General features: G+C 40.1%; 1 protein-coding gene across 1 annotated transcript; it reads left to right on the top strand.

Annotated features, from left to right (window-relative positions):
* The first annotated feature begins 2,645 nt into the window (after window positions 1-2,645).
* Window positions 2,646-24,547, top strand: GGH (gamma-glutamyl hydrolase). The gene is made up of 9 exons (XM_059166357.1): window positions 2,646-2,865; window positions 6,135-6,249; window positions 10,866-10,916; window positions 13,905-13,989; window positions 16,536-16,677; window positions 18,857-18,963; window positions 19,045-19,135; window positions 22,307-22,444; window positions 24,112-24,547. Exons 1-9 carry the CDS (start codon window positions 2,763-2,765, stop codon window positions 24,231-24,233), a joined length of 954 nt encoding a protein of 317 aa, XP_059022340.1. The 5' UTR covers window positions 2,646-2,762; the 3' UTR covers window positions 24,234-24,547.
* The last annotated feature ends 176 nt before the right edge of the window (window positions 24,548-24,723 follow it).

Here is a 24,723-nt window from a genome sequence, read left to right on the forward strand (position 1 = left end):
ATTTGACAGACAGAGATCACAAGTAGGCAGAGAAGCAGGTAGAGAGAGATGGAGGGAAGCTGGCTCCCACCGAGCAGAGAGCCCGATGTGGGGCTCGATCCCAGGACCCTGGGATCATGACCTGAGCGAAAGGCAGAGGCTTTAACCCACTGAGCTACCCAGGCGCCCTGGAGGATGCTTTTTAAAATTCAATTTTCTAATAATTGGATGTTTGTGGTACCCTCTGTCTCCTGATATTGCTAAAGGCTTGAATCACATATAATTATATTTGCACTGGTTGTACATAATATTTTTTTGAAAATGTGTGGAGAGTTTCTAGTTCAGGTGGTTGACATTATCCTCTAGACCCAAGTATAACTTATCTCTGTTCTCTCTTAACAATACAGATTTATATTTGTTCATAAGCAACTCGAATTCATTCATTTTCATGCTTTCTAATAGTCTATCAATTCTTCAATTTATTACCAATTCTTATAAGTCATTTAGATTGCATTTAAGATTTCACTATTACCCAAAAAATGCTACAAAGAACATACTTATGTCTATTTCTTTGTTCACACATCCAAGCATTTCCCTAGGGTATACGTGTATGTCTGAAGAGTGCTGTCTTAGAAAATATGTGCATTTTTAAGAAGATTTTATTTATTTATTTGAAAGCAAGAAAGAGAGAGCGGGGTGTGGAAAGGAGGCAGCAGAGGAAGAGGGAGAAGCAGGCCCCCACCTGAGCAAGGAACCAGGCACAGGGCAGAGGGCTCAATTCCAGGACCCCGATATCATGATCCGAGCTAAAGGCAGATGTTTTACAACGGAGCCACCCAGGTACCTCAAGAATACATGCATCTTCACTTTTACCAGGTATTCTCTAACTGCTTTCAATAATAGTTGTAATAAGTTACAATTCTACTAGCAGTGTTAAGGAATTCCCATTTTCTACATACTTCAATTATTATTTTCAAGGTTTACATTTTTGTCAGTCTGATGGATGTGATGACTATTGAAGGTCTGATTTTTCTTTTCATAGTCTTTGCCTAGTTTTATTTTGGGATGTTGTCCTTTCTTAGTAAGTCCTTTGTATATTCTAGAAATAAACTTTTAAAATTCTGTATTTTGTAAATATATTTTCCAAGTTTGTGCCGTATCTTTAACTTTCTTAAAAGTTATACAGAAGTTTCAAAACTATAGCACTGTCAAATCTATTATATTTCTCCAATAACATCTATATCTTTTTACACAATGCTTTATAAAATCCTTCTAACCACCAATGTCATGAACACGTACTACTATATTTTCTTATTGGAATATATTTTGTTATTACATCTTTATTTAAATGGAGTTTATTTTTGTGTAAAATGCCAGGTAATGATTTTTTCCTCTGCAGATAGATATCTGCTCCAACGCCACAAATTCATATTTACCGAGGCCCTTCCTCTGTTCAATTATGCTCAGAACCAGCTGAGCACTTAAGGCCTTTCATAATATCTTTAACCACCTCCTTCGGGCTTATCTCTCACCACACCCTTCTACAGTAGCATTATTTTCTTGTCAAACCAGACTACTTAATGCATTCACTCTTCTTGAATAACAAAACTCTATTATTGCTCTCTCCACAAGTCAAGTTCTCTTCCTGTCTTTTCTTACTAAATTATAAACTTTTTCCCAAAAGACGTTGTCCAATTCCCCTCTGCATCCTCAATAATTCGGCACTGATTGAACGGACTTCCAATACTCGTCCAGGATTTTTATTCTTAATTTAATTTGGCCTTTGTAGGTGGGCACTTCCACCTAGTATAAGCCATCATCTATGTATCTCTAGATTTTCACACAGAAAGAAAAAGGTTTCTTTTATCTACCTCCCCACCCAAATATGCCTAGTTATTCCAAAGCTTTTTTTACAGTTTTAAAACAGAGCCCTCAAAATACTTCTAACGCCCAGGCACCAAAATTTTCCTTTCTGCTCCCAAGTGTAGGGCAGGTTAAGTCTGTGGTTGAGGCCAACAGTAAAGGGGACGTCCTCTCTGTAGGGGATGCCCCGGGAGTTCACCTCCTCGACGCACTTTGGAAGTGAGGCCGCGCGCCCGAGAACGTGTTCACATCCGCGAATGTTTCCTCTTCCCTTCGTTTCCTCCGGCTGCCTCGACCCTGACAACAAACAGCGGGAGGTGGAATTACCTCTGAAGTCACTGTCTATCCTTCCGTGGAACGCTGGAGTGCCCAACTCGGCTCTCAGCATTCCTAATAACACGGTCTGGCCTTTCAGGCGGGAGCTACAGTTGGCGCCAAGTTCTCAGGCGACTTCTGGAATCTCTCACGAGCCGCGCTTGCTGCCTGGTTACAAGATCCGGTCAGGCCGGGACCCAGGGGTTCCCCTTCCAGAACCTGGGCTCCGTTAGGAGTGACTGAGGTCACCTCCATAGAACTGTGGAAAGGGAAGCTTCCGCCCACCCAGAAGTTTGCGGTTTTCTCCGCACGGGCCGCCGGGCAGAGGCAGCGGCCATGGGGTCACGGGCGGCCGACTGAGGGCCAAGCGATGGGGCAGGAGGGGCGTCTGCGTCCCCAGAACAGCCGGCTCCCGCCCCGAGACAGCCGCGCGCGCCGGAACTGCATTTCCCATAGGCCCCCGCGGCGGAGCGCCGCCCCAGCCGGCCGCCCCCGCGCGGGCCGGAGACCGCGTACGGCGCCGCCGCCGCCTCCGCCGCCGCTGCAGCAGGCCAGGGTGCCCTGCCAGCTGTGCCTTTGAAAGGCGGCGGGAGGCGGCGAGCACGATGGCGAGACTGGAGCGCCTCCTGTGTGTGCTGGGCCTGGTTCTGTGCGGGGCGCCGAGCCCCGGACTGTGCGCTTCTCTCGCCTCCAAGAATCCCATCATCGGTAAGGAGGCTGGGTGGGAGCCGCGGGCCTGAGGCCGGGTGTCCGTCCTGGGCACTGCCGGTTGCTGGGCTCCAGCTGCTCCGTCCGGCCTTGGAAATACCCGAGTCCGGGGTTGCCGTCTGTGCCTTCATTTGTAGCACGAGCAAGAGCCGAGCACCATTTCGATTGTGCCGAAATAGAGCTAATGCCTGGTGGTTTCCTCAGATTCATTTGGCTCTTGAAGTTGGCAGGGAGCAGGGTGCGCTGGGGAGAAGAAGCCTGCGGATTGTTTTCTTCTTAGCTGGGAATTTTCTTCGGAGCTAGGAATTTCCACGAACTCACCAAACTCTGGACATATGTTACGTTTATTAAAATTTCATGGAGCGAGGGCGTACTTTAAGACACATTGTATTATCCCTATAAAAACCGAATTGACCAAAATCAAGAAATTATGGTATACTTTGGCTGTTGTCATCTTCAGCACTGGAGGGCAGAAGTGTCTAGTATAATCCTAATGTCAGGTCTACGTGGTGTTAAAGTGAAGCATGTAATTTTTCGTGTCCAACAAATTTATGTTTTTAAAGAGTAAAATCAGTTTGCGTTATCCGAGCAGACATTCGAGACAGGGAAGGGGAAGGCTACCCGGGAGAAATCCATCAGCCTGGAATTAAAATTTGCCAAAAGCAATTTATGTTAGACAATTAAGACTGGCTTTATTTTAGAGGTAGTATTATGCCATTCAAACTCTTTTCCCTTCTGGGAAGAGGAGCATCATATTCTGTAAATAAATGGTAAGTAAATGAGTTTGTTTTTTTTTTTTTTTTTTTTCCCCATAAGTATTGCTAAGGCCTGATTTTCAAATGGGTTCTGTATCAATATTTGGAACTTGGAATGCCTTATTTCATAGCTGTTTAAAATGGTGGTTAGAGTCTCCAAGGAGAATTAACTCAAAATAAAATTCTATGTAGTGTGTTGGAAATTGTGAGTATAGAGAGGAGGGAAAAAGGAAAAAAGGGTGGGGGGATTCTTTTTCCTTTCCTAGAAACAGTGGTAGTCCAGGGTCAATTATAGAAAAAGGGAGTGTGCTTTTAGTCACATCACTTAAGACAAAATAGTTAACTAAGCACCTACTGTGTTCAAGGCATTGAATTAGAAGTGCGAAGGAAACCACGGAGTTGTGAGGTGGCCTTAAACTATGGGTGGAATTTTGGTCACATTTTGAGGGACTTACATCTTGAGTTTTTAACCCCCACAGGTGGGAAAAGTGAGTAGCTGGGTAAAGGAGCTGGGTTGGGAAGAAGTTGGTGGAACTTCCCTATTCTAATGTACTTTTTCTCCTTTCTGGTACTTAGGTTCACATGCCCCAAACCCTAACCTTTTTTTTGTGGCACTTCACCTTGCCTGCCTTGTACCACTGCTTTCCTCATTTCCTGTGACACGTCTTCATTCTTTCCCTGACACGTTTCATTTTCCTCAGTGAAGACCATCTTACTTATCCACAACAATAAAACAGTCTTAACAAATTTTGGCATTTGGCATGTGTTAACTGAGTGCCTGACAAATTCCAATTTTTGTGACAAGCTGGAAATCGAGAAGTGATTGGTATAGACATCTCTTCATGTCAGGTGGCCTACAGAGACTGTGAAGTGTTCCAGATGGTGAAGCAGTGAATGATACTGGCACAGGTGTATCTCCAGACAGACATGTTTTGATGTATATTGGATGCCAGTACTGTGCTGGGGCTGAGGTTTCAGTGGTAAGAGGCAGCCTGAGAGGTAGGTGGGCCGTGTAGAGTTTATGAACGTCTAGGAACCCACTGGGATACTTAAACAAGGAGATGGTCCCATTGATTTGTTATCCCTGATCTCGTTTCTTATTGTTTTCTCCCCTTGCTCCTGGAGCTCTATTAATAGACTCCTTGAGATGTGACAGGCACACACCCGACTTAGGGCCTTTGCACTTGCTTTTCCCCCACCCTGGATCCCTCTTCTTCCAGTTATATGGCTTACTTCCTCATCTCTCTGAAGTTCTGGCTCAAATGTCATGTTGTACCTGCTCAGGGAGGTATTGCCTGGCCTAGCATCATATGTAAGACTTTTTTGCCCTGAATGAATGGGACCAACTCTTCCCCTTCTCCAAAACACACCTTCTTACTCTGCTTTACTTTTTTTTCCTTAGCATTTACCTCCAGTCACCAGACTTTATATTTTAACTTTTTATCTTGTTAACTATTTGTCCACTCTTCTCTCCCTCCCACATACTAGGATCAAAGCCCACAGGGGAAGGATTTTTGTTTTGTTCATTCATGTGTCTCCAGCACGTTCAGTACCTTGTATATATTATGATTCAGTAATATACTGAATGAAGAAGTTAATGAATGAATGGTGATATGATCAGATTTATTTCCAGGTGGAGCACTGGTGGCAGTTGTTGAGGATTGTTTAAGAAAAGATACAGAGAGACCTTTTCAGAAGCTATTGTAATAGTCTGAAGGGGAGGAGGCAATATGTTGGTTGCTTAGATTATGTTGCTGATGTTGGAGAGATGTAGACAAGATATTTCCACTCTTCTGCTTTATTGTCAAGGAAAGAGTGTGCCTTTGAGTGTGTGGGAGAGGAGAGTCCTTCTTCTAGACTTAAGGATGTGAGATTGATTCTAGGTTGTATAAAGGAGGCTGGTGCTATTGTAAACCTGCTTTGGAGCTTACTTGGTCTCCTTGATGCGGTGAGAGAGAAAGGCAATTACTTAAAACTTAGATCAGCCTCCACTGTCTTTTCCCAAAGTCTATTGCTGTACTTACAGAAGAAGTTTTGTATTTAATTCTGTGAATTAAGCAAATTAAATATTGATATCTTTTTTTAAAGATTTTATTTGTCAGAGAGAGAGAGCGCACGAGCGCGCGAGAGTGAGCACACAAGCAGGGGGAGCTGCAGGCAGAGGGAGAAGCAGGCTGTTTTCTGAGCAAGGAGCCCAATGCCAGTCTCAATCCCAGGACTCTGGGATCATGACCGGAGCTGAAAGCAGATGCATAACGGACTGAGCTACTCAGGCGCCCCAAAATAGTGGTATTTTTACTGTGATGTGTTTCAGTTTCTGAGTAAGAAAAAAAGGAAATTGCTTGAAATTAAAACTATTTTTCCTTTTCTTCTTTCTTTTCCCTTTTCTTTTTTCTTTTTTTTTCCTTTTCTCCCTCCCTTCCCTCTTCACTTCCCTTCCCTCCCTCCACCCCCTCTTAATTTTTTTCTTTCACTCTTTCATTTTCTTCCTTCCTTCCTTCCTTCGTAATTTAGGAGTATTAATGCAAACGTCCCGTAATAAGGACATGAGAAGCCTGGGAAAATACTATATTGCTGCATCCTATGTAAAGTATCTGGAGTCTGCAGGTGCAAGAGTTGTACCAATAAGGTATGAGCCAGTATTTTTTACACTGTATACATAAAAACTCCTGTGTTATCTCAAATAATTTTTAGCTCAAAAATTAATGTTTCCTTTGCTATGATTGCATCATTTAAATGTGGTAACATTGCTCCTGATTCTTGCCAAATCTAATGCTTAGAACCATTAAATTGTTTAAAGTAGGAAGGTATTTGTACTTATAGTGCTATTAGAGGTCTGTCAAACATGTTAGGTAAAGAATGAAATGATAGTTTCCTATACCCCAGGGAAAGTAGAAGTCATCAGACATTTGGAAAATAATGGAGTAAAAGAATGGATAACTTAACCAGCTTTATTCTATAATATTAGGGAGAGGAAACACTTATGCAATAAAAGAGATTTTTAAAGAAGATGACTTTTAAAATACCTTTATACTCTACTTAAAAGGTTTGTAAATGACTAACACCGCAGTGTTGCTTCAGTATAAATTACAAGAATTCCAATCTTAAAGGAGCTACATTATTTTTTTGTGATATAATGCCCTAGTAAGACTAAAATGACATGTCATATTTTGATTTGGAAAGAATTGAATTTTTTAACAGACAAAACTTTGAAAGTATTTATAATATCTATTCACCCAAAACTAACATATTTTAGAATCTTCCAGCTCTCCTGTCTATTTCATTATAAGTGATTTCACATACAAAGCCCAGCTGGTTGCTTTGGGCAACCTGTTTATGTAATTAATTCCATGTTAAAAAGCTATAACAAAGGAAAGAAACTGTTCAAATAAAACAATAATAGTCAAAATGCAAACATTACAACTGAAAGAATTATACCACAAAATGGTTTTATGTTTAGCTTATTTAGATCATCTTCTTGCTTGATCTTTACATTTAACTATCTCTACCCATTTACTTTTGACATTCATTTTTCGTTTTTGTTTTTTTTATACCAAATCTAATTTTTCAAATGAAACTTTATTTGGAACTCAGATAACACTGGAATTTTAGACCTGAGGAAGTAACGTACAGTCTTCAGAACAGCATTTCAAAGTTTTGATCATGGGAACTTTTTCTGCTAGTGTTTTTTTAGGACATTAGTGCTGATAACCTGGGTGGGAAGTGGGAGAGACACAGGCAGGTAGACCAGTTCAGAGACTGGTCTGCAGGTGCAGACCAGAGGTAGGCTCGGCGTGAAGTGACAAGGGCGTGGCTTACTTGTAGAATCAATGGAGAAGTGTTCTCTAAAAGTATTAGCAAGATTTGATGACTAATAGAATGAAAGGACATAGGGAGGAATAGCTGAGAATTACAAGTTTTGAAACTGAACAAGTTTTGAAACTTGGGAAGTTTTGAAACTGGGGATGTTTTGAAACTGAGAAAGTTTTGAAACCTAATGACTAGCAGCAGAATGCTGATATTTATGACAGAGTCACTGAAAACATGACTGTCAGCATGAAAGTAAATTTCCAGCTCAGGTTTCCAAAGTTCATTTTAAGGTACATTGCTTGGAATTAGAATCATTTAATCCTACAGAAACAATGTAATACATGGCAGCTAAATTCCCAGAGTAACCTCTAAGGGATGATCCCACATAGAATGGGAATGAAATGTTCACACTGACAATGTTGACTTTATTTCTGGATTTTGGATGCTGGGAGCCAACTTCCATAGTTTAGAAGGGAACAGGAGGAGGATGGGAGACTTAGGCAGAATTCTGGAATAGATAAAGAAGTTTGTTTTGGTCTTCTACCTTCTCAGGTGCCTGGTACCCTGAGGTTATCATAAATCCCCACTGTGGGACTAGTGGGACCAATGGAGCATCCTCTTGGGGGGTAGCATGGGACAGCCCACGGGCTGCTTCTGGTTGTAAAATGTGTTTTGTTCACACACTGTTTTAAAAACAGTTTTAGGGGCACGTGCGTGGTTCAGTCAGTAAGCATCTACCTTCGGCTCAGGTCATGATTCCAGGGTCCTGAAATTGAGCCCGACCTCAGGCTCCCTGCTCAGTGGGGAGCCAGCTTCTTCCTCTCCTGGGATTGAGCCCCATGTTGGGCTCCCTACTCTTCAGGGAGCCTGCTTCACCCTCTCCCACTCCTCCTGCTTGTGTTCCCTCTCTCGCGGCCTCTCTCTATCAAATGAATAAATAAAATCTTTTAAAAAAAAAAAAGTTCTAAACATTTACAAATAAGAAGACTTTATAAAAGTCTGAATTTCTGACCTTTTTTTGTTTGCTTGTTTGTTTTCCAAGACAGTCATCTGGGGCTGACTTTAAATAAAGCAAGTGCCCAGCAATGCCTGTTAACTCCTTTTCACACTGCTGAAACTGTTTCATCTGCCGTCATCACCGGGCTTAAGCAGTTTTCTTTTAGTTAAAGAGAAAATAAACTCTTTCATACCCTACTGAGAAGGTCTTCAGTTTCTCAACAGTCTGACAACATGCAAATAATATCTGTATTCAAAGAAAAGGATCTGGCCTGTCTTTCCTGTCCAGTCTCTGGGGCACGGGAGTTCATGACACTTCATCCCCTCCTCCCCTCAGCAATTAAGCCCCTTAAGAATGATCGGCAGGGTCTAAAAGTCCAGTCATGGACAGTATGGGAGCTGTTTATGTAGAATTGATGAAATGACTAAAACCAGCCTGCAGGGCTTGCTGGGGAAGTCCCTGGAATGTAGCTGAGTGATCTAAATCCATTCCAGTGATGACTGTCCTGGTTTAAATGTCCATGGGGAAGATTCTGGATCCTGACTGTTTGGTTCCCTTTTTATTGACCCAGTCTGGGGACATGAGACTGGCAGAACACTGGGAACATGGACTCACATTTGAATCTCCCTGTCACTTCTTGAGTCAGGACCACTTGCCCATTTATTCTCCCATCTAAGATAAAGGTAAGCACCACTGCAATATCACCCATTGCTTTATAGTTTGCTGCTGGGAAGAGGAGTATTGTGAACTTTTTTAAAAAAATTAAATTAATTATTTTAAAGATTTTATTTATCTGAGAGAGAGAGAGCAAGAGAGAGAACAAGCGGGGGGAATGGGAGAGGGAGAAGCAAGGAGACTGATTCGGGGCTCCATTCCAGGACCCTGGGATTATGACCTGAGCTAAGGCAGACGCTTAACTGACTGAGCCATCTAGAAGCCCCTCTTTTGTTTTTTTGTTTGCTTGTTTGTTTGTTTTTAAAGATTTATGTATTTATTTGAGAGAGAGAGAGAGCAAGAATGAGGACAGGGAGAGGAAGAGGGAGAGAATCTCCAGCAGACTCCCCGCTGAATGTGAAGCCTAACAGGAAGGGAGATCATGACCTGAGCCAGAATTGAGAGTCCGATGCTTAACCGACTGAGCCATCCAGGTACCCATATGAACTTCTAAATAGACCCGGACTTGTAAACCCCATTTGGACTTAGAAAAGAACCTAGCACAATAAAGTACAGTGAAGTTCTGGGCATCATAAGTGTATTAGTAATGGGAGATGTGTTCTGACTCCCCCTAAAACATTCCCTGGGGCAGAAGTGGACGGTGGTTGACATTTGATCATAAACCTACTTCTTTTATGGCTGATTGAGAGGGCATCATTCCTTGTTATTCTCTTATAGAACCAGAAGAGTGTTTAATATAGGAAAATTCTTACAGGAATTTCATAACCATGATGCTCTCTTCTCTCGTTCCTGCATTTTCTTGAACTTTTGGAAGAGCAAACTCATTTTACTGTGATTTAACGAAATTATCACAGATGAGTCCCATTACTTTTTTTCTGGAGAAGGGGATAAAATCATCAATAGCATGGTGATGTTAGGAGCTCTTAAGTGGTGTTCGATGAAAGGAGCTACAGAATACCCAGGCAAGTTAGCTTCAGCATAATTGCTCCGTCTACCGTGATGTGCATGTAGCCTGTCCCTAGATCTGAACTCTTCTGACTTTTGGATACACAGTGGTCTCCAGATCTTTGCAGTTAGTGATGGGAGTGGGATGAACCCGAGATTTGGCATTTGTATGTATTGTTTTTATCTGCCCAAACTGCCTGCAGTTAAGGGAAACTTACTAATAAATCTCTTTATTTCATCTTTATACAAAACTACTGAATATCCTTACATTTTTAAAAATATTTTATTTATTTATTTATTTGACAGAGATCACAAGTAGGCAGAGAGGCAGGCAGAGAGGGAGGAGGAAGCAGGCTCCCCACGGAGCAGAGAGCCCAATGTGGGGCTCGATCCCAGGACCTTGAGATCATGACCTGAGCCGAAGACAGAGGTTTTAACCCACTGAGTCACCCAGGCGCCTACCTTACATGTTTTTGATAGTTCTCAGCGAGCAGAGAAATTACTATTGCCCGATCTCATGGTCTTTTATGTTTTCCATATTAGCACGTACTTCACAGTATTAAATGAGAACACAGCAAAACATGTTTACTTGTCTGATTACCAAAACAAGGATATAATTATAGTATGTGATGTGTATGTAGTTTGAAAAAATACCTCTAGGAAGGGAAGGGAGAGAAATACTGTCTGGTATTTAAGAATTTTTTCTTTCTTTCTTTCTTTTTTTTTTTTTTTCAATTAATGTGGGGACTTCACTTATAGCCTTACTTTTTTCCTTAGGTATGGAAATGGTTGTTTTATAACTGTTTTATCGTTTTCAGGCCTGATCTTACAGCTGAAAAGTATGAAAAGCTTTTCCAATCTATTAATGGGTAAGTTGGCAGCGTTGATTTAATCCGGGGAATGAGATGGATATAGTCTGCATTTGCAAAAACATACTTAGAAACTTACATGTTTCTGTGTAACTATCTTATTGTGGTATAATGTTAGTGTTCTGGGTTCTTTTATAGGAATTGTTTTGTTGAGAGATGACAGAGCTTGCAGAGGGAAGGCAGCTTAAGAAGTAAATGTTGCATAGTAGATATGTTTAGGTTTTTTTTAACGTGTGACATTATCGTTGTTCTTTTAATGCTTGTCTCAAATGTTCTGAGGTCACTTTGAATGGCATGACATACTGTTTGCTTAGAGGGGATTTAGAAGTCCTAAACCTGAGTATAATAATTGGTTATCTTTCAGAAGACATTTTGAATAGAACTTGGAAAAAAGTTTTCTGTCCTCTGGCTTCACCACAAAATATGTGATTGACTAGCTCAAAAGAATAAAGCTTTTAATCACATGAAAAATGTTCACCATTACTCATAACTAAAGGTTACCTAATTATAGCAATTATAAACTTTTTAAACTAACAAGCTGACAAAGATCAGAAAATTTGTAAATATTCTATAGTGAGGCTGTGAGGTAACAAGTATTCTCATACTTTACGAGTGTATAAGTTATACAGTTTTCTGTGGTGTAGTTTTGCAATATCTGTTGAAATTTCATTTCAGAAATAATGCACATACCTTTTGACCCAGGAAATCGGTCAGAAGGAATTTTATTTTATAAATATATTCCCTGTTATGTGGAAACTTAGGCCCAAACATACACGTTGCAGAATTGTCTGAAATACCTACAGTTTAGAAACTGCCGGGTAGTCTATCAGTTGGGAACTGGGTTAAAAAAAAAAAAAAAAAAAAGACAGCATGCATATAATAGAGTATTATTACAGATTTAAAAAATGAAGGTATCTGTAGATACTGGCTTGGATCACTATGGTCATGTGATCGATGTGATATTGTTACGTAAAAAAAAGCAAGGCACATAATGGTATTTATAATATACTCCCATTTGCTTTTTTTTTTTTTAAGGTAAGGATTAGGAGATTAGCACAGTATAATCTATAAGGTAAACACACAGATTTTAAAGGTTGTGGTTTTTAAAAATTTTTATTTATTTATTTGGAACAGAGAGAGAGAGCACATGCCCTCAGGGGCAAGACAGGAGTGGGGGGGTGGGGAGAGGGAGAAACAGACAACCAACTGAGCATGGAGCCCTGCATGGGGCTTGATCCTATAACCCTGACATCATGACCTGAGCCAAAATCAAGTATCAAACACTCAACAGCTGAGCCACCCAGGCGCCCCTAATGGTGGTTTGTTTTTTTATTGGATTTTGGGTGCAGCGAGTCTATTTTATGATAAAGCTTTTATAAAGAGTTTTTATTTTTTCCACTTTTAAAAACTGTGTTTGTTACTACTTTAAAAAAGGAAAAAAGGTGTGAGTAAAACATTTATAGTGCCCATTATGCATGTGTACTTTGGCATAGGAAAGTAAGTCAAGGTCAGAATATATGGTAGAAACTCAGAAATACACATAAAAATATATACCAGAAAATGAACTACACTCTCATGCAACTTCAGAATCTCCTTCATTGAGCCCCTATTGCGCAGTAGACTTCATACTGCTTTGTGGAGGAATACAGAGATGAAAAGGCTTGTTTCTAAAGGGATTTCCTAATCTGGGCAAGATAGTCAAATTTTATTTTATGAAAGGACTTTGGCATTAAACACACTAGATTTGATCAGTGGCATCTTTTTAGACCCTGAGTGAATGAAAAGGGAGAACTGCTACTGAGTCTTCATTAAACCACTTCTAATTGTAGGGTTTTCTGCATGGATCTACCTTATAGTTTATAAGTTTTCTACCAGACTATGAAAAGTTCCTCATCCTTGTCTCTCCAAGTTAATACCAAGAAGCAGAATATATTTGTTGAATGAACAATAGTCTCAAAAGTGAACTTTCGGGGAGCCTGGGTGGCTTAATTGGTTAAGCATCCAGCTCTTGGTTTTGGCCCAGTTCATGATCTCAGGGTCGTGGGATCAAGCCCTGCATCAGGCTGTGCACTGAGCATGGAGCCTGGTTGGGATTCTGTATCTCCCTTTCCCTCTGCCCCTCCACCCGTAATTGCGTGTATGCTCTCTCTTAAAAAGAAGTGAGTGTTCACATATCTCAAATTCATATTTAAGTATTTTCAAAATTTTAATACATTTAATCCAGCTTTTGTAATCTTTTTTGAATATCTTTAGTTATTTCAAGACTTGTTATAAATTTTAAAACTGAAGTCAATTTAAAAAGTCGATACAAAAACACAGTAAATATTTTTCTGTATCTCTCCTTTATGGGTAGAGTAAAATAAAATCAAACATAACTTCCCCTCTTTTTTCCCAAACTTTTTCCAGAATTGTAATTTTGTTCTTTTTCAAAGTTTTTTTTAATAGTGTGAATATTTTGGAAGAAATTTCAGGGTGATAATAAAAAATTAAATTCTCATGGATATTTAATTCTAGCCTACATATGTTATTATGAACAGCTTGTTCTTTATGGTTGAAAATAATTCTCCATGAGCCAAAACTGACTCCTGATTAAGGGCCTCCAGTTGATTTTGGCATCACTGATTGCTTGATTTAGACCTAGGTGTACCTGGAATTTTATCTTGACTTATTTCTAGCTTTGTGTACTCTCCTTCCTTCCCCCCACCTATTTATCCTTAACTTTTGCACACTCTATCTCAAAAATAAACATGTTTATTGAAGAAGTTTTGGAAGAACATGGGCTTCTAGAAGTATTGTTAACTGTGGCAGTTTACAAATGTGTAGGAGTGTAAATGTGTAGGAGTATGAATATTTTATATATTTTTTGCCACAGTTTTCTTTAATGATCTGTTGCTTGCGTGATAAGGAAAAAAATTGTTTTAAAACAAAAAATGTGTTTATTTCCTGTGGGCCGTGGGATTGAAATGCACCCTATTTGATTTTCTTCAGGATCCTTTTCCCTGGAGGAAGCGTTAATCTCGAGAAGTCAGGTTATGCCCTCACAGCCAAAAAATTTTACGACTTTGCCAAACAGGTAGATATCAGTTATTACCTATTACTCCAGGTGGGTTTTTGTAATTTTCCATGAGGATAATTCTGTCTGACTCATGTGGTTAATACTTCCCTTAATTACCCTTTATCTTTTGAGTTTCCTGCTCTGTAGCAGCCTATAGGGGCGCTCACCCTGTTTCCTGTGGGCTTTCAAGGGAACCAGAGCCCCGCACACTGGCCCTCTGTATTAGTGTTCATTAATAAGAACCAGGTCTTCATGCTGGCTTAATGAGCTGTTTTTTGTTTTTTGTTTTTTAATGTATCAGGCGTTGTTCCTATGTTACTAATTCTCATCTCCTCTTGAAAGCTGCTCTTCGTCCTGACTTTTGGAGTAAGGTCAGGTCAAATAGGTTGGGAAGGTCAAATAGGATGGACTTTGACCTTTCTTCACAGTTATCCTAGACTCCATATTCAGTCACCAGGCCGAGCCTCTTGAGTCCTTTGCAGTGTGTCACACTGTGCCTGCCTTCGCACTCCACCTCAGATCCTTACTGTTTTGCTCCTGAACTATAATCTTGCTGGCCCTTGTATCTCGCCCCGCCCTTAAGTATTTCCCTAAAGAAATTTTAGCATATGAGATACTTGTTTAAAAACTTTTAAAGTTTAGATTAAATCATCTGTAGCCTTTCATAGTTTTTGAATCTAGACATAGATTGTGTGTCCACAGCCCCATTTCCTAGTTTTTCCTTCTGCACATTATTGAAGCCAGTTTGGTATTTCTAGCATATATTGTATGTCCTTCTACTTTTAAATCAGCTCAGTATGCTTCCTTCTGTTCCATCCGTAATTCTCAACTTGGTCCATCTTTTCAGGCCCTCATGCTGTTCCACTTCTGTAGAGTTTTTTTTCCCAACTCCAACAGGAATGGTATCCCATTCCCTCTTAACTTTTAGAGTATTTTGTTGTAGAATAGTTCAAACATTTATTTAGCTCCCACTTGGTAAGATGACAGGGTCCACGACCTTCAGGAGCTTCTGTATCAGAAGACAGAATATCTTGAGGTTAGTTATTCACATCTCAGCAGATTTCATGGTTTTAATACCCTTTGAGGTATTCCTCATTTCATACAGTATGGTACCATGTACTGAGTATATGCTCAAAGGGTTTTATTTTTGAAAAAGTGAAGAAAGTGGAAATTTTATAATGTGAGTGATTTAAAATGCATTTTGGAAATAGATACGAACATTATAAAGTGGTCATTTTTTCTTTTGAATACATGTAACCAACTTGCTCAATTAAAAAAAAAAAGGAGCCACCTCACCCTCAAGACCCCAAAGTCTACTTTTTTGAAATGTAATTAGCTACTTGAAGATTTCAAAGCAAAGGAAAAAAGCTCTGCAACCTTGAACTTATTTAGCTACAGCCACTGGGGTCCACACAGCTCTCACTGAAGGAGCTTTGAGAAGTGAAGTCTTAGATCTGGTCAGTCCTACTCTGTGTCCTTTGCTCTGCTAGGCTCCATGGAGGAGCCACAGTAAGTGAAAGATGTGGTGCCAGCAAGCGAGGACTTAACATTTTAGTCGCAAAATGAAATTTGGTACATATAAAAACAGTAGTTAAACCTTCCTTTGTGTTTATTATAAGTAAATGCTGTAGGCCTTTTGACTTCACATATGCAGTTCTAACTTTTAAAAGTAAAATTTCCCAGACCTGCATAGAAAGTGTTAAAAATCCTACCTTATGTTAGAAAGTATAGGAATTAATGTAATTCTGTATTTTTTTCAGTAAGTAACAGAAAGAAAAAGAAAACACTAACCATTTCCTCATTTGGTGATTGTTAGGCTATATTTTACAATCTATGCAGGAAAATCACTGCTTTTAGAAAAGTTGCACAACTCAGTTTTGTAACTACAGTACATATGGATTTAATCTTTACTTAACCCAAAAATTCATTCTCTAGAAGACTTTTTCCCCATTCGTGCTAGTTGTTGTGACTCCCTTTGAAAAAGCTCAATACATTTGTACTTTTTTTGTACAAAGAGTTGACAACTTTTACTCTATACAAATTTTTTTTTTTTTACTTTTGCTTAGCCTTTTCCTTACTGACTGTTCCTCTCCTTCCAGATCATGGGTTTCCCATGATTTAAATTTAATTGGCTGAAGGTGCGGTGATGCAACTATTACTGTAAATTCCAAGATAATGAAGGAAGGACTTCAGAGTGTGTTCAAAGCAGACAATCATCCAAAGCAGCAAGATCTGTAGCAGATGTATCAATAGACTTCTGTCTAGCATTATCTTTGATATTTGCAGTCCCTAATTGCTACTTGTGTTGCTTGGTAGTTGCCTGGCAGATGTCAGTCTCGTTCCCAGCACAGCTGAGATTGAATAATTTGATTAACTAAGATGGAATGATTATGTATGAGCTTGGTCTGAGGAAAGATTAAGTGATAGGCTCCTTATGGATCCTGGAAAATTCTTTAGAAACACATGCATGACTCAGGTGCCTGTCTTGTAATGACAAATCAAAGGTACAATTTTTTGTTTTGAAACGTTAAAATAAGCTTAGTTTTCTCTTTCATTCTGCGAAGAGTTTTGACGATGGAGACTATTTTCCTGTATGGGGTACTTGCCTTGGATTCGAAGAGCTTTCATATCTGGTTAGTGGTGGAAAGTCCTTATTAACTCTCACTCATACTGATGGAATTACAATGCCGCTGAACTTCACTAAAGGTGAGAATTCTCTTTTTGACCCTTTTAAAAATATAACCTGGGCAGGATGAGTAAGTGGCAAAGATCCGTGTCAGAAACGCTCATAATGTTTACTGATTTTTAGATGACTCACACAAGCTGACGATGTCGACAACGTATTGAACTATGAAGATGGCTTAGGAGTTTTGAGTTTTGATAATTCATTACGTGTAGTAATATCAGAATCATGCATGATTAAGACCTCTAAAAATCAGACCTGAGTTTGAGTCCTAGCTTCATCCCTGTTGCCTAGGGGAATGGTTTAACCTCCCTTGACTTGAATTTCCTGATTTTAAAAGGTTTTCCTCGGAGGATTGTTTGTGACTATTAAGTAAGATACTGCTTTCCAGCTACTGTGCTAAGTGCTTGGAAGACAACTCTTACACATGCGGGCTAGGAATTATGATAGTACAGCATCTTCCCTCGGCTGTGTACTCTGAACCCTAGCTGTGGTGTACCGTGCTTTGATTCTGGCACTAGCCACTAGGAGTCAGCGCAGACTCCATAGTTATAAGTTATCTTCCCAATGAGTCCCTTCTTTCAGATACAGCCACAAGTCACATCCCCAGGCCACCCACACTTCTAACCAATCAGCCACAATTGTGAGGATTCCCATGACCCTTCGTGAAGTTCAGTAATTCACCAGAATGACTCACAGAACTCAGGAAGGTGCTGTGTTTGCACTAACAATTTTGTTGTAAAGGTTGAGATCCCAGAGGGACTGGAGAGCTTCCACGTCCTCTCCATGTTGAGTCAGAGCACATCACCCTACTGGCTTGTCAGTGTGTTCCCCAACTGGAAAACTCCTATGAGCTCTTTTGTCTAGAATTTTTTACTGGGTTTCATTGCAAAGGCAAGATTGATAAATCATTGGCTCTGTGACTGAAGTCTCCAGTCCCCTTTTCATCCCTGGAAATCAGGCTGGCTCAAGTCCTAACCTACTCTAATCATGTGGTCGATGTTTCTGATGATCAGCCTCCTCCTGAAGCTACCTAGGGGCCCCCTGTGAGACCCCTTGTTAGCATTACGAAAAATTACTATTATTTTTTCTTAAAGATTTTATTTATTTATTTGACAGACAGAGATCACAAGTAGGCAGAGAGGCAGGCAGAGAGAGAGAGGAGGAAGCAGGCTCTCCGCGGAGCAGACAGCTCGATGCAGGGCTTGACCCCAGGACCCTGGGATCATGACCCGAGCCGAAGGCAGAAGCTTTAACCCACTGAGCCACCCAGGCGCCCCCGAAAAATTACTATTTTGCAGGAATTTCTGAGAGCGTTAGAAGCTCCTTGTCAGGAACTCAGGGCAAAGACCAGGAAAATTGTTATAGCACTCTGTGTAAATAGGAATGATTCTTGTAGGTTACCTGATCTCTGAATCCTCACAGTTGAGTGCTGTCAACTATTCCTGTTCTCGTAAGGATTGTGGATGGAAAGCAGTAGTTGTTACACATGGAACCCATAGAATGCTCTATAGTTTTCAAAGCTCTTTCTTGCATTATCTTACTTAATCATTGCAAGAACTCTGTGGGAAGTACATGTATTAGGTCAGACAATTTTGGATGTATGTGGTGAAAAACCAAGTTTATATAAAGAAGATTTTTATATCGGAGGAGCAGGAATTCTCTTGGAAGCCATTATTAGCATGCTGAATGAGAGGCTTCACTTAGCAAGTGCTAGTGTCAAGATAAATTGCTCTTTTTGATCTTGAGTAGAGATTTCTTGGCTTGTGTAATGTTCTTTCCTACACTGTTGGTATTTTTAGATATTTAAATTCCAAATACCTTTGAAAATATGTTTAATGTTCTGGATTGTTTCCTGAGAAAACAAAGACATATTCACGTTGTAAGTTGTCCCTATTTTCAAGAGAACTCAAGTTAAAATTTTCTGCTTACTCGATGGTGGCCTGATAATTATCATATCAGAAGGATTTTAGTAATTCTTGTTCAAATTCTAGAAGAATAGTACTTGAATATGGAACATACTTGAATTTGTATGTTAAACTTACTTTGTGTTTGACTAGGATACATGTGTGGAAATGATATGTTTTGCTTATCATTTATTCATCTTGATTATGTCTTAATAATGGGCCTTTTTGGCCATAGATCAGTGGATTTTATTTTTGCTGTGTTTAAATTATTTCTCTTGTGCTTAAATTATTTCAGGTGCATCACAGAGCAGAATGTTCCAGAATTTTCCTGTTGACTTGTTGAAGTCATTATCAACGGAACCCCTGACAGCAAATTTCCACAAGTGGAGCCTCTCCGTGACGGTATTACATTAATTAACTGTAAAATTAATGCATTTAGATTAACTACAGAAGTAATTATTTTGTTTTGTTTTTATACTCTAGAATTTTACGATGAATGAAGAGTTAAAGAACTTTTTCAATGTATTAACTACAAATACAGATGGCAAGACTGAGTTTATTTCAACCATGGAAGGTATATCTCGTGGCACATATATACTTTATTTCACTTATGTATATATATATTAATTTTATACTTCTCTTATGAATAAAATTGTGTTACTCTGGGGTGTAAAGAGAAGCTAAGGCAATTTTTGGGGATAGGAGATGTATTTTTTTCCATGTTCCAAGTCAGTTGTGATTTACCTCCGTCATCTGATGGATGGAATGATGAAGGAGAGTAAAGCATAAAGGGAGAGTAGAGTAAATGGAGAAAATGACTTCTGTTTCTAGCAGTGCTATAGAGTGAGTACCATGACAGAGTCTCCTCCAACAACAACAAAAAACATGACTCATGTCCAAAAAACTTCCTAAAAGTTTACCCCACTGTCCAAAAGTGGAGCCTTCCTATGAAACTCCTAAGCCACAAAGGCACAAAGCAAAGAGTATTCTTCTACTTTCCAGAAGTTTGCATTAAGTCACTTTGTTTTTATGAAAGACCTGCATGAGTCCCTGTTTCTGCTCCCTGAAAGAAAGTAGAAGAGTATTTTTGCTTTTATGAAGAAAAGCCGATACTGTGCTAATGTAAGTTTTCATAACAGTGAAGTAGCAAAATGTTGCCTTTTGGAAAGTGGAGGGATACCTATACATTCATGAAGTGACAGGATACTCAGGCCAGAACCTCTGGGAGTGAAGTGGAGTACTTTTTTTAATTTATTTTTTATTTTTATTTTTATTTTTTTTTTTAAATTTTATTTATTTATTTGACAGAGAGAAATCACAAGTAAGCAGAGAGGCAGGCAGAGGAGGAAGCAGGCTCCCCGCGGAGCAGAGAGCCCGATGCGGGGCTTGATCCCAGGACCCTGGGATCAGGGCCTGAGCCGAAGGCAGAGGCTTTAACCCACTGAGCCACCCAGGCACCCCGGAGTACTTTTTTTTTAAATTGAAGTGTAGTTGACATACAATATTATAGTAGTTTTAGGTGTACAACATGGGATCTGACAATTCTATATATTATGCAGTGCTCACCACGGGAAGTGTACTTACCAATCACCATACAAAGTTTCTACAGTATTATAGACTATATTCCCCGTGCTGTTTTTTCATCCCTGTGACTGACTTATTTTATAACTAGAAGTTGTAACTTGTAACCCCCTTCACTTATTTTGCCCATCCCCTTTCCCACTGGCAACCACCAATTTGTTCTCTGTATTTATGAATCTGTTTCTGTCTTTTGTTTGTATTGTTTTTGAGATTCTACTTATAAGTGAGATTACATAGTATTTCTCTTTGTCTGGCTTATTTCACTTAGCATAATGCCCTCTTGCTACATGTTTTCTCAAAGGGTAAGATTTCATTCTGTTTTATGGCTGTGTGATATTCCCTTATATGTATATGCCACATCTTCTTTATCTATCCATGTATTACTGGACACTTAGGTTGCTTCCATATCTTGACTCTTATTAATTATACAATAAGCATAGGGGTGCATATATCTTTTTAAATTAGTCTTCTGTTTTCTTTGTGTAAAATGCCCAGTAGTAGAATTAATGGATTGTATGGTATTATATTATTAAGTGAAGTATTTAAGCCAGCATTACTGTTGAATCAGGAGAACTTAGGAGGAAGCTCAGGAACCCCCTACTGTGAAAGTCCTCCATGCAGCGGGATCCTCAACAAATCCTGGCTGCTGACCTATAACAATTGCCACCTTGAACCTTGACCCTAAGGGAATGGGGATGGTGGTGAATAAGGCTTGAGCATTCATATGACATGCTGGTCACCCATGGCCTGCATGAAACTCACTGGGAAGGTCAGTAAATCTCAAGTCATTTCAAGTCATCTCAGCCTGAGAGTGTCCCAGCGTTTATGGCAGAAGTGAATATAAATAATTCTCTGTGGAGAAAACTACATTTATCCCAGATTTTAAGGGAATTCCACATTATGAAGTTTTAAGGAAAATGAGCAATTCCTGGCCAAACAATCACTACTGTGCAAGGAAGTGAAGTACTATGAATGAAAACTTACAGAAACAATACAGTCTTCGAGTCAGTGAGAGGCCAGGGTACTGGTGGGTGTAGTTTGTGTTACTCAAAACTGGCCTTGTCACTGGCTTGGGGGCGGGGAGGTCAAAGTTTGAATGGTTTACGAGAAATACAATAATTCCCTGGGGGAATTCTGGGAAAGGTTGCTGAGCCCAGTGGGAAGTGAACAGACTATCTTCTCTTTAAAGGTTTCCTTCCTCTGTGTTTTGCTTCAACAATAGCATTGCCATTCACCAAATCATTCTAAGTTAGAAACTTAGATGTTGTCCTTGACTTCCTGCCCTCGTTCTCGACCTCTGGACCTCTGAAAAATGTGTGCCACTTTCTGCTCCCCAGATGCTTGCAAATGATACCTCCCCTCCCTCCAGCTTAGCCTTGTTGTTCTACGTTAACTACCTTCCACCTGGACTCCTCGGTAGCCTCCTAACTCTCCACCAAGCCACTTTCCAGGTAGCCTGTGATGACCCCTGTGGAACACCGGCTATGAGGGTGGGAACCATTCCACAGACAGAGGGACATCATTTAGGCTGAGAAGAACTGGCTTACATAAAAGGACACAAAAAATGGTGGCATAGTTCATTGTCCTGTGAATACATCATTATGGGAAAGGATGAAGAGGCAGGATGGTGGGAGGGAAAGAGAACTATCGTGGAAGAAACTTGTATCACTGATCACACGGGCAGCTGACTGTTGAACTGGGGTATTCAGAGGCTCAAGTATTTTACTTCCCTCTGATTACCCACAAAAGCAAATCATATTACAGACTGTACAAGGTTGAAAATCAGTGAAATGTACTGTGAATGTTCACACTGTGAATTGAAATTCTTTATTTTGTCTCTGGAAGAATGAGCATAATTTTACTCTGACATCGTGAGTTATAAAATAATGTTTTACGTAGGATATAGAACATAACTCCATTGTAATAATACCTTAGACCGCTTTTTTTTTTAAAGACTTTATTTAATTATTACAGAGAGAGCATGCGTGATGGGGGGAGGAGTAGAGAGAGGGAGAGGGACAAGCAGACCTGACACAGGGCTCGATCCCAGGATCCTGAGATCACAACCTGAGCCAAAATCAAGAATCAGACACTTAACCGACTGAGCCACCCAGGTGCCCCTTCGACCATTCTTAATACTTACTTGTTTGTGTTCTTCATGCAGGGTATAAGTATCCAGTGTACGGTGTCCAGTGGCATCCAGAGAAAGCACCTTATGAGTGGGGGAATTTAGAAGGCATTTCCCATGCACCTCATGCTGTGAAGGCTGCGTTTTATTTAGCTGAGTTCTTTGTTGCTGAAGGTAATATGTGGGTATATAATTGTATTGTCTAGTGTAGTTTTGGAGGAAATTGCCCTTGTCTAAAGTTTCTTTACACTTCTGCTCTATAGATGTTCAGTAAGTTTAACTTTAACAAAAAGTTAAATCATGTGAAAGCCCTGAAATTGAGATACTAAGCATTCAGATAAAACCAGGACAATTATTTCAGTTAACAGTATTGGACATTCTGAAGTGCACTGAATTCCTGAACAACAATGTAAAGATTGAGTTCTTTTTTTTCTTTCTTTCTTGAATACATTTTTAAAAATTTGCTTCATTACTCTTCTTTTTAGGAATAATGCTTTAATTTTAACATTCTCTGAAAAGTAGATGTTATTTTTCCAAGAAGATTTAAATTGAATATATGCTCATCAGACTGTGATTTTAAGGCTGCCTGTGTGCAGGCATTGGCACAATGGACACAGTTAATAAGCTTTTCCTGCTCTTTCGTAGAGACATTTTTGTGCTGTTTGTGGGCAAAATTGAGAATTTGGTTTTAGATGCTTAAGTTTTTTTGTTTTTTGTTTTTAAAGATTATTTATTTGAGTGTGGAAGAGAAAGTAGGGGGGAGAAGCAGAGGCAAAGAGAGAGAATCCTCAAGCAGACTCCCCACTGAGCGAGCCCAATGCGGGGCTCGATCCCAGGACCCTGAGACCATGTATCTGAGCCAAGATCAAGAGTCGGTGGCTCAACTGACTGAGCCACCCAGGCACCCCTCAGTGCTTAAGTTTTCGTTGAGTGATACAGGTCTGAGAGCTACAGACACTGCTGCAAGGGACAGGGCATCACTGTGGCGGGTTGTGAGCTCCCGCACGCTGTGTTTGCCCCCCTCTCCCTGCTTGCCTGAAGTTTTATCAACCCTCCTCCTTACACAGTACTTAGGAAAGTACTTCCTCCTGAATTCACTCTGCTTACGGGCAGTTGAATGGGTCGTTTCATGACAAAAACCCCAAACTGAAAACAAGATTCTCCTGCGTGCACTATGAATCCCAAGGAACATTCCCGTGTCCTGTGTAGGGGACTAAAGGAGAACGGTGGTAGGTGGAGTGTGTTGCAGTATTAGCACTTGGCGGGGCTGTTTATCTCTATTTCCCAACATCCGGCTTTCTAAAACAGTACAGCAAGCCTGTATTTATTTCCACTCAAGGATAAAGTCCGAGCCTTCCCTGCTTCCCACTCCCACTTCAGCTGACTTCTCTGTGCCTCCGTGCTTGTCAAATTTCCTGCCTTACCTCTCACTTCCACATCGGCCTCACCTTTGGCAGTCTCTGTTCTCTTTTTCTGGGAGCAGCTCAGTGAGGACAGACTGTGAAAGCACCACACGGTGGAAGATTCTGTATGGTTACTAGGCGAGGCTTCTTGAGTGCTAGGTCCTTGCCCTGGTTAGTTTCCATCCCCGGGCCCTGTGGCAAGTCCTGCACACAGTAGGCCCCAGTGAGTGTTTAGGTCAGCGGGAGGGTGAGCCCCTCACTGGATCTGGTGATCAATCAAGTGCTGCTTTATTTGGGGGAAATCCTATAAGGCATTGTTCCTTTTCTGGTGGTATTTCCCCTGCTTAATACTGCTGATTATACGAAGAAATGTTATAAAGTAGACTTTGGAAAATTTTATCCTATCTTTTAAAAAATTAAACTGTCTTTTTCTTGCAGCTCGGAAAAACAGTCATCAATTTGAATCTGAGGTTGAAGAGAATGAAGCACTGATTTATCAGTTCCGTCCAGTTTATACTGGAAATATTTCTTCATTTCAGCAAAGTTATATATTTGATTGAAAGCCTGCAATGTGTTAACAGAAATTTTGAATCATTCCATGATTAAACTGTTGCAATGACTTGCTACTCATGGCACAATGGAAAGCCACAGAGATTCCTTTTCTAGGATGTTGCTGGCTCTGATTCTTCATTCAGTGTCTTGGACTATTTATATCACATTTGATAATGAATCAATTTGATAATTAAATAATTGTGTATTTCATGGAAAAGCTCAAACCTGAAGATTAGAACAAAACAAATGTATTGAAAATACCAGTTATTTTTTTCACATTGATTGACTGTGGAAATAAATACCTTCCCCTAGCCATCCACCACCCCGTCCTTGCCGAAGATGCTTTTTAAATGCTTTTTAAATCCTACTTCGTTTGAGTCTTAGGAGTATTGGGGTGTGTGTGTGTATGAGAAGGTGTGTGAGTATGCATACATGAGAGAGAGAGTGTGTGTATACACACATATTTCTTTTTCTGCCTTTTCAGCGCCACGGTTAAAC

Source organism: Mustela lutreola, chromosome 3, assembly GCF_030435805.1.
Source record: "Mustela lutreola isolate mMusLut2 chromosome 3, mMusLut2.pri, whole genome shotgun sequence".
NCBI classification, from domain to species: domain Eukaryota; kingdom Metazoa; phylum Chordata; class Mammalia; order Carnivora; family Mustelidae; genus Mustela; species Mustela lutreola.